General features: G+C 34.9%; 1 protein-coding gene across 6 annotated transcripts in view; it reads right to left on the bottom strand.

Moving 5' to 3' along the window:
* Positions 1-15,901, bottom strand: part of PATJ (PATJ crumbs cell polarity complex component) — a gene marked incomplete at both ends in the record, with an annotated part of 267,283 nt that overhangs the window by 114,905 nt on the left and 136,477 nt on the right. For all 6 annotated transcript variants that reach the window (XM_084244370.1, XM_084244373.1, XM_084244372.1 and 3 more), the window contains one exon: positions 1,710-1,906. In XM_084244370.1, coding sequence (XP_084100496.1) covers positions 1,710-1,906 — 197 coding nt within the window. The remainder of the gene's footprint in view (positions 1-1,709; positions 1,907-15,901) is intronic.

A 15,901-nucleotide genomic window follows, 5' to 3' on the forward strand; every position in this document is an offset into this window, starting at 1 on the left:
ACAGATCTAAACAAATGGGGTTTGAATGAAGATAACAAAGGAGAACAGAGTCTGCTATACTGGCTAGTCACAATCTTGGAGTCTGGGTTCTATTCAAGCTTAGTCACTCAGTTCTGTAATATTAAGCTAGTTATTTTTGCAATTTTTATCTCCATATAAATGGAGATAAAAACAGTACTTACCTTCCACGATCCTTAAGAACATTGAATACAAAAGTGTGGAGCTCCTTGGTTCAGTGCAAATAATAACTCTGTAAATTTACTCTTTCATAATTACCATCAACACTACTGTAACTCTATCACCTCTGAAAATGTCTCTAAACATCAGCCAAAGGAAATAAACTTGAAGCAATGAATTATATTGCTTATTAAGAGTCACCTTTGATTTTTATTTTTTAATGATTATGGTAGTTACTAACCAATGTAGGTCCCTTTCATGATGCTGTATTACAAAAGAATAACAAAGAATAATACCAGAGTGAATTTGTAGAAATAGATTTTTAGGTGGGGAAACACTTGGCACTTGGAATAGAGAAGTGATGCTAACGATCTTAGAATTGTGTCTGACCAGCTTTGACTGCAGATATTATTAAATCTGCCAAACTAGGGATGACTGTGAATTCTATTCTGACTCAGACACTGAAGAGGAAATTGTAAAATGCAAAATCAGTAAGCCTTCATGTTAAGTAAGCAGTCTGACACTCAAGGCTTCTGGTTTCGGTTTCCCCAAATGTCCAAGGGTTGGAAGTACTTCATGCAACAGGTTTCACAGCACACTGGATAACAAAGAGCTGAGATGTCAAACCACTGGAAATGGAACCTCAGCACTATCATTTGCTTTGTGACATCACCAGTTAAAAAGGTTACTATGGCTGGTATCGAATAATCATTAGCTGTTATCATATTTTCATTTTGTAGTGCAAGTATCTTTTCATGACTGTTTCCTTCCTCTGGACTGTGAACTATTTGAGTAAAGAAGGAACTGGAGGTATTCGTCTCTTTTTTTGTGTCTGGCGTTAAGGGACACTCAAAAAAATGTTAGTTTAATGAATGATTGAACAAGCAAAAGAATATCAAAACAAGATAAACTTAGAACAGAAATCCTGAGTTAAAGTTTAGGAAAATAAGACTAACCATTCCAGATTACCGAAGAAATCAGCTACAGAGTAATTAGCAGAGGATGAGTCAACTCCTTAGCTTTTCTTATCTCTTTCCTGTTCCTAAAGAAGGACCTACTGGGTCTTAACCCTTATCAACAACTTCAGGTATTAATCCTTCTTTGACAACAAGTTCACAATTTTTCCTTGGTTCTAACACTTTGCAAAAAAAAAAAAAAACACAACAAAACAAATGTCATATTTATGATAATTCAAAATCCAAAGAGAATTTTGATGAGTACTAACAAGACTGGATTAACACACAATCAAATTAGTTTTGAACTGTTGTAAGCAGAAGCAAGCTCTATCTTCTTTTACTGTTTCCAAGAACTTTTAATTAAGGGCTTCTAAATTATTTTGAGAGATAAGTTTTTACTTAAACAGCAAATAAATATTTATAAGCAACAATATGATTAAAGTCCTTGCTTTGGAAAATGATTTTAAATAGATGAAGAAAATACAATTTGTCAATATTCTTCCCCTTTACCTCACTTTCCTGTACATTAGCCCCTGTATCTCACCAAAGGAGACAGAAAAAATAAACACCCCTCACCTCTAATAGTTCATCTCCAATGCGCATTCGCCCATCCATGGCAGCAGGTCCTTCTGGGTTAATTCCCACCACAAATATGCTCATACGTGACCGATCTTTATTACCGGCAAGACTGAGTCCCAGTCCATTCTTATCTTTTTCAAGTTCAATAATGTGTAATTCTCCAGGCAGGTCTGCATATCTTTGTCTGATTTTTTCTATTAACAACAACAACAACAACAAAGGTTAAAAAAAAGTATTTATTAGAGCAGTTGAATCTATATTATAAAATGTCAGCATTTTCCCTTTACTGCAATGTTATTTCAAGGAATGGTTACATTTCAGAATGAAGCACTTAGGTCATTCATAGCTTTATGTAATGAGTTACAGTTAAAAATTAATTTTATCTCCATATAAAAAAGGCTAGCTCACCCATAAACCTCCAACTGTTTAGTTTCACAATGGTATTCTTTCCATGCATTATTTTTAAAATTTATTTTTAATTGAATAATATTTGAATACCTCTGTCAGGTATTACCTCTGTACTGTAATCACTACCACAGGCCACTGTGCTTCTTTCCTTCTTTATTCTTTTTTTTAAAAAAATATTTATTTATTTATTTATACAAGAACTGAGGTACAGGCCAGAGGTGTGGGGGGGTGAGAGGATTCACCAGAGACAGAGCGGAGAGCAGATAGGCAGACTGACTGAAATACACTGCTGAGGGGAGCAGCAGGCGAGACAGGAGGTCTGCTGTGCCATATGGGTAGCTCTCTGGCCAGGGATCAAACTCGTGCTGCATAGGTGGCATCTTAACCCCTTGGGCCACCAGGGAGGCCCCTCCTTCTTTGTTTTTAACCCCTCCCCCTGTGGTACTTCAGTTCTGTAGTCAGCTATCAAGGGTTAGTTTTTAAGCTTGTCTTTATCTGACTCTGAGTTTAGTTTCACATTAGGTGCACATTAGTGACACCATTTGGTATTTATTTTCTTACCTAACACAGTGAACACAATGCGGTAGAATCCCTGGCTTCCCTGTTGAACTCAAATTGTCGTATATACATAATAGAATACTATTCCGCTATAACAAGAGATGAAATCTTGCCATTTGTGACAACATGGGTGGAAATGGAGGGGAGTATGCTAAGTGATATAAATCAGAAGGAGAAAGACAAATACCAGATGATTTCACTCATATGCAGAATATAAAGAAACATAACAAAAGAACAGACACACTAAACTAAAACAAATCCTATAAATCTACCTGCAAAATTGAGGCTACCAGAAGTGAGGGTGGGAGAAGGCAGTAAAAGGGGAAGAGTCCACAGGACTGTGGTTAAGGGTTATGGATGCTTTGGTGATGGGTATGGTGCAGTAACATACATCTGGAAAGCTGTGAACCTAGACCTCTAAAATCATATACAGTATTAAAAACCAAAGTTACCTCAATAAAAAAGATAAAATTTTTTAATGATTAAAAAAATAGTGAAGACTAATGAAACAATAAGCTCAAGGTATCAGATATAGGGGATTCTACACCTGATTAAAAAAATGCACATTTTGGGGAAGGCACATGAAAAACAAATTAACAAAAAGATAACTTGGAAAATCCTTGCATTTAGACATAAAATAAAAGCTCAAGATTTAAAAGGGGAAAATATAGATTAAACAGTATTCACCACTGAAAAAAAATTATAACTCTAGATCTCATAAGATACATAAAGGAAAATTTAGAAGGCTATTTAAATTTTCAGATCATAAGAAAAAGTTAAAAAGTAAGTGTATTATACATAAGTATATGTTTGTAAATACTGTACATACATATATATGTATGTATTTTAGTATAAGCACTATAACCTACTAGTTGGAAAAGAGCTGCCTACTGAATGCAAAGAAATGAGAGAAAATAGCAGGGTTAAGAGCATCTGTTAAAGAAAACAGACTATCACCACCAAACAAAACAATAAACAAAACAAAAACACTACAATAAAGATTTTTAAATTAAAAACCATTATTTAAAAATTCTGTAAAAAGTTATCAAGGAAAAATATAGAAGATATAAATAAATTACAGAACTAGAAAGAGGAAATAATTGAAGGCAGAATTTAAAAATAAGACGATGGCTAGTAGCATATCAATATGAACTAAATGTTTGCAAATTTTAAAATTCAGATGACAGAAATTTCTCAAAAAAACATTAAATGCCATATATAGTGCAAGGATAAATGTAAAACTACAATTAACTAGTAATTATTAAAAAAATTGAGACAATGGTCAAGATTTTCCATTTCAAAGCCAGGCCCTAGATCATATTGAATTATATCAGATTTCAAATTATGATAATACATTTTTATTCTATGTAAATGAACATGGAACATGGAAACTTACATGAAAATGTAAAAGAATCTATTCACCTAATTTTTTGAGAATGGTATAATCCTGATTCTGTTTCAAAATATATAATGACAAATGAGGAAAACAATAGCCTAGCTTCACTTATGAACATGGATGTAAAAATGTTTTTAAGAAAGTAAATTTAATTAAAAAAACATTAAAAACATTGAATTTGATACAGGAATATTGAAAATATTTTACCATTTCCTGAGCTAAGAATAGCTCTTTTATATGATTCAACCTAAGAAGATATTATGAAAAATATATCCCAGGAATGCAAGAATAGATAAATACCAGGAAAATTTTCAAGGAAAATCACCATGCTTATAAACTAAAGGAGAAAAACTGAAATATTTTGTTAATTGATGGAGAAAAACATTTGAGAAGGTTTAACATTTGAGAAAAACATTTGAGAAGGTTTATCTGGCAAACTAGATAGAAGGTATTTTTTGAACTTAAATTACAGATAGAAATATAGAGCAGGAAAAGATACCTAGATTATTTAAAATCAACAGAGAATACAAGGGAACTTCCACAAATCAAGCAGGAAAAACCAGCAACCCCAAAAGGAATGTGATCAAAAGCTATAAAACTTAACAGGGTCAAAAACATATGACAAAATGTCTATTACTAATTATGAAAATAAAAATTAATTAGATATTAATTTGTACTATTAGATTGGCAATATTTGAAGGCTGGATCATTAAGCCTTAGTGTAGATATGGAGATACAGGCATCCACAGTGCAGTGCAAGGAGTGCAGTCATTCTGGAGAGCAGCCTGGCACTACTTAATCGAATTAAGCACATATACATACTCTATAAACCAGCAACTCCACTCTTGATGTATATTATACATAATTAGTGGATGTTCATTACAGTGTTAATTGACATAGTAAGGCGTTGGAGATAACTTTAATGTCCATCATTGGGAGAGGAGACAGACAAAATGTGGTTGGAAATGATCATATAAAGAGATTTTTAAAAACAGTACTGCATGAAAAGAGGGAAAACAGAATGGAGTCGATACCATTCATCAAAGTTAAATTACTGCACAAAATACCACAGTACATGGTTTAGAAGTGTGTACACAAAGACATACATATTTAACTCGTTAGAATGGCTAATTATATTGGGTGGGAAGAGGACTGACAGGGACAAAGGAAACCAGACAAGAACCCCCAGCAGACCAGCGATAGTAACTAGTAATATGCCATGGAATAAGGATTATATTTAATCCAACTCTCTGCTCTTAGGAGCCACAAAAAAAGTATGAAGCCAACAAGGATTTTATTGTTGTATTAATATAAAAAGACTTCCAAGTTCAAAATTTGTCTGACCTGTGCAACCTTCAGAGAAAAGTCATTATAGTCATTAACTATAATCCAACCACTTAGACATATAATGATTAATTAAAGGGATCCTTCTTTGGTAAAATAGGGCTCCATCTCAACTGATAAAGAACTCAAATTAACTGTGCTATGAATGATGAATTGCTATCAACATATTCTTGTGGCTTAGTATGAAAAGCAAGGGCTAAAGTGTCAGATTCAGTTCAAATTCTAGCAGAGAAATATAACACAAGTTCCTTGGACTGATTATTGAGCCTCTACAAATTGCAGATTTTGTATTTGGAAAATGGGGTTGTTTCCTTAAAAATGAATGTGAGCTAAAAATGCCTGGGACATAATGAGCCAAATAATGTTAGGGGAGAAAAATAAAACCATGTTTTATGTCATTAAACTATATACTCAAGAATGACTCAAATAGCAAGTTTGTTACATAGTTTTACCAGAATAATTTAGTAAGACCCTATCAATAGGCTTAGTAAGACCCTATCAATTCCTCCAAAAACTGGTTTCCTTAGGCATACATTATAGATTGATTATCCTGAAATTTTGAAAGTGGCAACCCTATTTTTCTGACCAATATTTTGTTATGACACTACTGTAATAGCATTTGTTCAATTAACAAATATTGACTGAATCCAAATTCATGTCAAGCTTATGACATAAAGGGCACACTGTGGAATTTGTTTTCAAGGACCTTAAAGTCTATTATTGGAGACAAGCATACATATGACTACTTATAATTCAGAGAAAGAAGAGCTATGAGAAAAAATACCAGTAGCTGACATCACCCACTTATTTTCTGAATATTCAGGAAAAGCAACTAATAATATTGGCAAATTATACTGAGTATTATATTGTAGTCAACTCTCAGCCTCTCAAGCAGATATACCTTTTACTGCATAATACCAAAACCTCGTTTAAATTGACATTTCCAATAATTTTGCCTCCAACTTCTTCCAACTTTGTCTGAACATAGACAAATGAGTCAGTCAGCTTTCCTTAATTTATTTTGAATAGGAGAAGGGGCAAATTTGGCAGAATAAAGCTTAGCAAAAAGCCAATTCTAGAACAATAAAGAGTTGGGTGTACTTGAATAGTGAAGAATTTTTATTAATAATTTATTGGGAACCTGTTAAGTTGCAGAAACTCTGTCAAATCTTTCAATGAAACTTTTCCGTTCAAGTTAAAAACTACCCAGTCAGGTAAAAATGATCACCTCTACTTTCTAGATGTAGAAAATAAGACTCTGAGATGTTGAAAAAAGATCATCCAGCTAGAAATTGATGCAATAGGATGCAAACCTAATTTTGTTTGTCCTTACACTATGGCAAAGTATCCTTTTACAGTTCTTTTTTTAAATTGAGGTAGTTAGCACTGGTTTATCATTTCAGATTTACTTCTTTTTACTTCTCTGTCCTAGAATATAAACTCCATGAGGTTTCTTGTCCATGCAGCTCACTGCTGTCTTCCACACCTAGAACAAGGCCTACCATATATATTAAATGGTTAATATTTGTAATAGATGGCTTCTATAGGCATAAATGGTTAATTTCTAAGGTTTTCTTCAATTGGCATGCTATACTTTTCTGCCCATGTCCCAAACAATGCTACCCAAAAGTGATTTAAGATCTAACAGAATTCCATACATATTTTCCCCCAAAGAGAATGCATTCAAAGGTAACACAATCCAATAGGACCACTGGAAAAACAAATTACTTTTTGTATATTATCTTTCAAAACCCACTCTATTAAACTGAAAAAACTTGAAAAGCAAAAAGGTTTATAGCTTATTATTATTTCAGTGCATCATAAAACAGGAAAAGTAATATGACCGTAAAAGTGCCAAAGCACTGTAACATATATGCTCTTTAATCTTTGGTTACATTTTTACTGTTAGGATTTTCAGCCCTCAAAATTTGGGTTACCCTATAATTTCTATTTAGACTAATAGCTATGAAGGACTTAAACACTATCATGTTCAACTTTCAAATAAATAAAATGTTATGTTTTCACCATGTCATGAAATCAGACTTTTTATTCAGGTAAAACATTAACTGGGCAATTGTGTAAAGCTGCAGTACCCCAATTCCCTTGGACACCCTTTTATAAATAAATAAATAAGACTGAAGAAAAGAAAATCTTGTGTAAAGTTATACAGCTAATTTATAGCTAGAAACTGAGTCTTCTAGTGTATATCACTTCTTCCTCTAACAAATCATGCTAAATGTTTTTCCAATAACATTTTAAGGAATAAAAATGACTAAATTTTTCATCCAGTTAAAGAAGCTACTTTCAGAATCCTTGTAAAATCATGATATCTGCTTACATGAAAGAAACATTTCACAGTTCACCATGTCAGTGAATTCTATGCAGACATCTGTAACAGCTCTCTGAGTGAGTGCACCAATATTCAGAGATGTAAGGTATTAGGGGCAGGTCAGCTAAATCTAAGTACTGTGCTCTCTGCCTCAAACCACAGCTATCTGTTAGAGTAATACAAATTAAATTAAGAAGAGACTCCCTTGAGGAAGCTGATACAATGATTCCCATATCTCGTAGATTATTTGCCAGGTTGACTACCTAAAAATCACCCTTAGAACCTATAAAACAGAATTGTGACAGGGTTCCACCAGCTGAGAATCTGAGCCATTGTGTCTAAGGTAAAGTTTAGCAATAGGGTAAATTTCTCTTTGTAACAAGTTCTTTAAGTAATTCTCATGGGTAGCAGATCTGCAAAACAAACAAAAACAAACAAACAAAAAGCCAGACATCCCCCATGCAATGCAAAAATTGTTTCCACAGCTATTATTATAGTCAACTATAAAGTTCATAGATAACAAAATTTACAACAATCTTTAAATATGCCCTTCACAAGACTAATCTAATATGGAAACTATGTCTGGATCTACAGCATGCCTCAGGATTAATTAAGAAGCTTGTTTTGATTATACAATAGATTATTTTACAAACTCAGTCCTTGTTTAATTTCCCCTGCTCCCATGCTGCCTCTCTCCCTCTCAAATCTCAGAGTTTCCCATAATTTCCATTAACAATTGCTTCTATTCTGTTAGGTATTAGAAAAGGTGAACTAGAATTTCAAACAGGAAGAAGGGAAACAAAGTTAGTATACTGAGAGCAAACTGGACTATCACCTTTGAAAATTCAAGACATGGCATGCCAGTTTATTTGTTAACTTAAAATAAGAGAGAAATCATATAAAGCTCCTCCTGTCTACAGATGAGTCAGCACTAACTGGTCTGCAGCATTAGACATGTGGCTTCACCACATGGGAATCCCACGCTGTCTGGCATTTCCTTCAAGGGCTGCCGGGAGTTGTTTCCATGACAACCAGTGGGTGGGGAAGGAGGTACATAGGAAGAAAACAGAGAATAGTTTTTAAAAACACTTCACTTTTCAATTAAAAATACACTACAGAGATGGTGTAGAGTATTATTTTATTTGAAGTCAATGGGACTTTAAGGGGCAAAAATTCAAAGAACTCATACTGTTTTCTGTGCACATATATACAAACAGGACATCAGTTATAAAAGTACTATATTTTAGGAACAAAATGTTAAAAGTGTTATAATGAGGGACCTCCCTGGTGGTGGCAAGGGTTTAAGACGGAGCACTATGAAGCTATCTGAAGCTACTGCAGCACGAGTTCAATCCCAGCCAGGGAGTTGACCCACATGGAGCAGCAGACCTCTCCTGACTGGCACGCTGCTCCCCTCAGCAGTGTATTCTAGTCAATCTGCTTGTTCTGTTCCCCACTCTGTCTCTGGTGAATCTTCTCACCCCCTATACCTCTGGCCTGTGCCCCAGTTCTTGTATGCATAAATAAATAAATCTTTAAAAAAAAGGTGTTATGATGATCTAGGATCTTATTATTACTTATACCTGTTACTGATAGTTCCTAGAAATATCTGTAATAAATAGCCAGTCATTGGGTTGCTACATGCAAAAGAATGAAGCTTGACCACTACCTCACACCATACACAAAAATCAACTCAAAATGGATTAAAGAACTAGACATAAGACCTGAAACCATAAAATACATAGAAGGAAATATAGGTGAAACACTACGTGATTTGCGTATCAAAGACATCTTTACAGACACATCACCCAAAGCAGTGATAGTGAAGGCAAAGATAAACAGCTGGGACTACATCAAATTAAAGAGCTTCTGCACAGCAAAAGAGACAATAACAAAAACAAAGAGAAACCCCACCAACTGGGAGAACATTTTTGCACCCAACACTAATGATAAAGGACTGATCACAAAAATCTGCAAAGAGCTGATGAGACTCAACAACAACAAAGAAAATAATCCAGTCAAAAAATGGACAGAGGAGCTAAAAAGAAACTTCTCTGAAGAGGAAATGCGAATGGCCAACAGGCATATGAAAAAATGTTCAACATCACTTGTAATCAGGGAAATGCAAATCAAAACTACCATGAGATACCATCTTACACCAGTGAGAATGGCACATATTAAAAAGACTAGCAACAACAAATGTTGGCGAGGTGTGGAGAAAAAGGAACTCTCCTGCACTGCTGGTGGGAATGCAAACTGGTCCAACTACTATGGAGAGCTGTGTGGAGATTTCTGGACCTACTAAACATAGAGCTTCCATATGATCCAGCAATTCCACTCCTAGGTATTTACCCAAAGGACACAGAAACATCAATTCCAAAGAACACCTGCACCCCTATGTTTATAGCAGCACTATTTACAATAGCTAAGCTTTGGAAACAGCCCAAATGCCCAAAAATAGATGACTGGATCAAGAAGATGTGGTACATATATACCATGGAATATTACTCAGCATTCAAAAAAGATAAACACATGCAATTTGCAGCAACATGGATGGTGCTGGAAGGGATCATGCTCAGCGAAATAAGCCAAAAAGAAAAAGAAAAATACCGGATGGTCTCACTCATAGCAGGAATCTAGAAAACTTAAATAAGGGACCAGGAAAATGAATAACTATAAGAAAGTGAAAATCAAAATCAACAAAAAACTATGAACCAGAGACACTTTTTGGGGGGTGGGGGGCGGGAGGTGAGGGATTGGGGTCAGAATGGGGCATGTGCAGTTGTATGGGGGAATATAAAAATAAAATTTATTATTTAAAAAATAAATAAATAAATAGCCAGTCATTATACTGAATTTCATTGACTTTCACAATGTCAGTCAAGTGGTAGTAGTTAGTATCTCAAATAACCTGGATTCTCTTCCATTTATTAAAAAAATAAAATCTGAGAGTAGGAGATAAATAACTCACTTCTTTAGGCACCAGTATTTATTCAGGTACCCCTGAATGAGTACCAGCCAAGGTTAACTGGGGGCAGGGAGGGGGAGCGGAGAACAGTCTTTTGACTTAGCTGAATAGTCATGTTTGATTTAAACATGGATTTTCTAGCCCCATGACAATGTTATCTGAAGAAAGGAATCCCAAGTGGCTCATAATTCTGTATCAAAGCATTACCGGCTTTTCCTTGTCCAAGAAAGCCAATAAGATTTCTCCAGTATGATCTCAGAGTATTTTCCTGTCAACATAGGATATTAAGTGTTGCTAAGTAACAGGGCCTTTCTCCCAAGAAAGAAACTTAATTCAAGTTACTGGCCTGTATTTTAACAGAAAATGTTCAACACATGGGAATAATGACCCAATATAGTTCAAAAGCATTTGGTTACCTGGTCTGTTTTCCAAATAACAAAGAATACTGTATTACAGAGAAAACATTCAAATATATTTTACTATAAGTTAAACACAACAATATAGTTATGGCAACCATATCAATTTAATTTTCTTATGTAGCAACCAACTTTTAATACTCTGAAAATAAGTTTCCACATGCAGATTTGAGATGAACATAAAAAAGAAAATTACAACTAATCGGAAAAAACAGAAAATGAACTGTAGCAGTAAGGAGCAAATCTAAATCCATGTCCAAACCAATAGAGAAAATAATGTAAACATTTCAGCACAAAGTAACTACATTTAATATGATAACAAATGAGCATTCCTCTTAAACTAGTGGATTTTTTTTACCAGTATATAAATTTGCTATCTTATGGACTTGTAGAGAGAAATAAATGAAACAAACAAAAAAAGAACTACAGCCAACCTAATTACAGATAGACATTAAATATTTTCTATAGATTAGCTCATTCAATCTATATGAAAACTCTATGAAGTAGGTATTATTATCCCCTGTTGACAGATGATGAAACTCCATGGTGAAACTGGGATTGGAAAGTACAGAGTCTGGCTTTGGAGTTCATGATCTTAGCAGAACATCAGGAGTGCAATTAAACAGAAAGAATTATGTACAAAACTTGGAATAAAAATACTGAGATGTAAAATCATTTCTTTCCTTTCAGTCAGAAAAATTAAATCCATATTATTTATAAGAATGGAAAAGAAAATCAACCATAAAGTGGTGAAATTGAGTCACTTAAGAATTATTATGATTATTTCCTTAAGAGACTAAAAAGTGAGGAAAAATAGAGCCTCAATCAATAGCGAAAATATTATACCTATAAAATATAATCACCTAATTTTACAGATGATGAAACTGAGGTTCCCAGAGAATATGGAACTTGCCAAAATAATATTTGGCAACTGGCAGACTTGGGATTTTGATTTGGGTCTCTCTCACTCCAAGTTCCACAAGCTTAGCCACTACCCGTGGAAGATAGAGAAGCATGGTGTGTTTGCATTTGCTGGAGTGGACGGAGGGAATTCTGATACCTGTCTCGATCTTTTTTGAATTTACAATTTAGGGGGAACCATGGAATACCTACAGACAATACCCACAGGCTAGCTTTTGGAAGTTTAATTTGGCTACAGTGAACACAACATGACTTGAAGTGGGGGGAAGAGGAAACAAGAAGACCAAAAGAAAGACTACAAAAAATAAATGGTGGAGAAAAAATAAAAGGCAATGCTAACATGTGATGGAAGAAAATACTAGTAATTTGACGGACAAAGTCAATAAGGCTTGCAAACTGTTTGGAAGTCTGAGGTAAAGGAAGAGGAAGGGTTGCAAGGACTGAGGCCTGATCCTTAGAGACAAACACAAGAGGAGACAATTTAGTTTGAATGAATTGGTTTGTGGTAGCAACAACAGAGAGCTGCTATTTCAGCCTTGAGTTTAAGAGTAAAGGAAAAGACAAGACTGGAAGTGCCTCTGTATAGCTGATTTCTCTCCATTTAGTCACTAAAAAATAAGGTTACACACAGAGAGAGAGAGAGAGAGAGAGAGAATATGAGAGAATATGAGAGAATATGCTACTTGCTAAGGACATAAAGGTGAATAAAAGAGAAAGGAATGAAGGTTGAATTAGGTACTGTCAAAAACAGAAGAAGTTCCAAATATGATCACAATCTTTCTATCACATGAGAGTCGACAAAGATTCAGCTCCCTGTAATCAGTACCTAAACTCTTAATAATCAATTTAGTTTGGGGAGGAAAAGAAAATCAGTCCAGAGCATTCACAATCAAGGATGACTAGGATCACAGAGGTTAATCACAAATAATGGCAAAACCAGGAATAGAATTCAATAGTCTTCATTAATTAGTCTATAGTTTCATTTTTCAAAGACACATATTGGGATAATTAGGTGAGGTCTAAACTAGCATTGCAGGAGGGCTATCTTCATCTTTCATTTTCAAAAGTCTCACCCTAATTCCATATTTTGTTCTGTGAGTAAATGGGCTACTTTATCAAATTCCTCTGGTAATGAGAACTATGGGATACCTATGAAGTAATCATTCAGTAAGGGAGATGCAATCATCACGAAGTCAAAGCACAAATTCACTGACCACCTTTAGGCTTACAACATAAAATGAAATTAGCTGAGTATACAGGGAAGTTTATTAACTCTAATTCAGAGAGATACTGACATCTGCACTCAAGCACAGATGCACAGGCTCACACTAACAGTCTTGATAGATATGTTCAGTGAGGGTTTCCTGTTAGGTCATCATTCTCCTAAAACCAATGATTCCCAAGGTGGGTCCAAACATAACAGGAAGTAGTTCTACAAAGGACAGAGCTGACTGGGCTCCAAGTCATGCCTACAAAATCAAAATCCTGGGATACAACCAAAGAGTCACCATCTTATTATGTACTTTAAAGAAAGCAGTCTAAAATCATAACAACAGTCCCTTTCAAATTCAAAATGTCTTTAAGGTCCACAGAGATGCCTGAAAACAAGGAATAAAAAAGGGTTTGGTTATTACTGACCTCAGATTTTTTCTCATTTGTGAGAAATATCTGTAAAAACATTTTAATTTTGGAAACAGTACTGAGAAAAGTGCAATGTAATTAAAAGTACACTCTTTACAAACATTTGCTCTACATTTTAAATATCAGGGGAACATAGAATATGATTCTTTAATTACTATAAAAGCACAGAATTGCAAGCTCATTATGGTGATAGCAGAGTAGAAATGTTTTTAAATTGGTTTGATTTTGCTTCCCAGTCATTACTCAGTCATGCATTAATGTCCAAAAAAAGCCCCACACTGGCAACAGATCATGGTAATCAGCAGTGGCATCAACAGCATAAAGGTGTTTAATTATATTTTCTGGAGGGGAATAAAATGTCAGTTTCCAATAATTAAAGAAAACTGTAGGGGAAGTAGAAAAAGGAATATAACATATTTGCCAAGTGTACCTGGTCCTCTTTGTGACCGATACTTTGGAAACAAACTTCCCTCTGGTACCTGCATAGGAAACCATCTGGCTATGTTTGCCCAGGGCCCTATATACACACATTAGTTCCAATAACCATCAGAACAAGGTTCAGGGGGGAAAGAGAAGTCTGGAAGAGATTTGAGAGTATTTTATGCAGTCGTGTTCAGTCACTTATTGCTCATGTCGCCACTATTATGAGAGAAGAAACACCTCTGTGTTGTCTAGGTAGAGTTCCTGACCAGAGCAGGTGCAGCATGAATATATGTATAAATTATAGAAACACAAAATTATAAATTCTTCATTATCTTTACTTTTCAAAAAGAGGTTATTTGGGTTACCCAAAATTTCTAACAAATACAGTTTTATTTTCCCTAAGAAATTCTTTACAAAGATTGCAAGATTAAACTGAGAATATTTTTTGAGTAATTCAGGTTTTTCATTATCATTAGAAACACTATCTATTAGGTATGCTAGAAAATAAGACCTAGAGCACATGTTGGAATAAAAGAACTTTTCCAATCTGTCAATTTCTACTGACGCCACATTGTATCTTTTAATTTCTTGGTGGTTTCTTAAGTTCATATTCACATCTAAAATAAGAATAATAAGCTTTCTTGTCTGAGAATTTGAGACAGTAGCATTAAAGAAATACAGTGTTTAGCTTATTGCCTAGCACACAATAGCTGTATATACCTGAGGTTTCTTCCTTAATAATTTGCCAAAATAGGGCCTCCCCGGTGGCGCAGCAGTTGAGCGCTGGGTTGCGAAGCTGCCCGCAGCCTCTGTAGCGCTGGTTCAATCCCCGGCTGCTCCCTGGCCACCGGAGGAGGGTCCCACATCGCGCACAGACCTCTCCTGCTGCGCTCGCTGCTCCCCTCAGCAGTGTACTTCGGTCCTTCTGCCTGCTCTGCTCCCCGCTCTGGCTCTGGTGAATGATCTCACCCTCCCGCGCTTCTGACTGTACCCAGTGCTTGTATAAATAAATAAATAAATCTTTAAAAAAAAATAATTTGCCAAAATAACAATTAGTGTTGGGAAGAAGACCACATACATATTCTATAGAAAAAGAAGTTGACTGAAGGGAAGGATCTACCCCATCCACCAAAGACACCAACAAAAAAGATCAAGTTCTAAAAAAAACTAGTAACTAAGGTGATTATAATAATGATACAGAAAATATACCAAAGACTGTCAAAATAAGCTGACAATACTCATCATTCATCTCCCTCCCATAGAATAATAGTTCTTTCTGGTATTGATGTTTTTGAACCTTTTAATACTTTACTCCTTGGATTTCTGTATCATCACTCTCCCTCTACCATGAAACCAGATTTATCAATCTTCCTCATGGGGCTGGGGCTCTTAGAGAACCAGATTTGCTTTCACTTATTTTTGTTTCTCCAACACCTATCATGGTACCTGGCATAAAAAAAAAAAACACTGAGATAAATGATTAATACTCATTTTGCAGCAACAAAAAGTTAAGGGCAAGAAACACTTTTTTTTTCAGGTTTACCTCTCCTGACAATTCAATTTTGCTTACATTTTGAAGGAATTTTATGACCATAACAGATTATCATGCAAAACTAAACAGTTTAGCCTACCTTAAATACAACACACTTATATTAACCTACAGTGGGGCAAAATTATCTAACACAAAGCCTGTTTTACAAGAAAGTATTGAAAAACATGTGATTTATTGAGTACTGTACTGAAAGCACATTTTGGACTCTTTCATTCCACAAATATAAAAATGTG

The sequence above is a fragment of the Talpa europaea genome (genome assembly GCF_964194135.1).
Source record: "Talpa europaea genome assembly, chromosome: 9".
In the NCBI taxonomy this organism is placed as follows: Eukaryota; Metazoa; Chordata; class Mammalia; order Eulipotyphla; family Talpidae; genus Talpa; species Talpa europaea.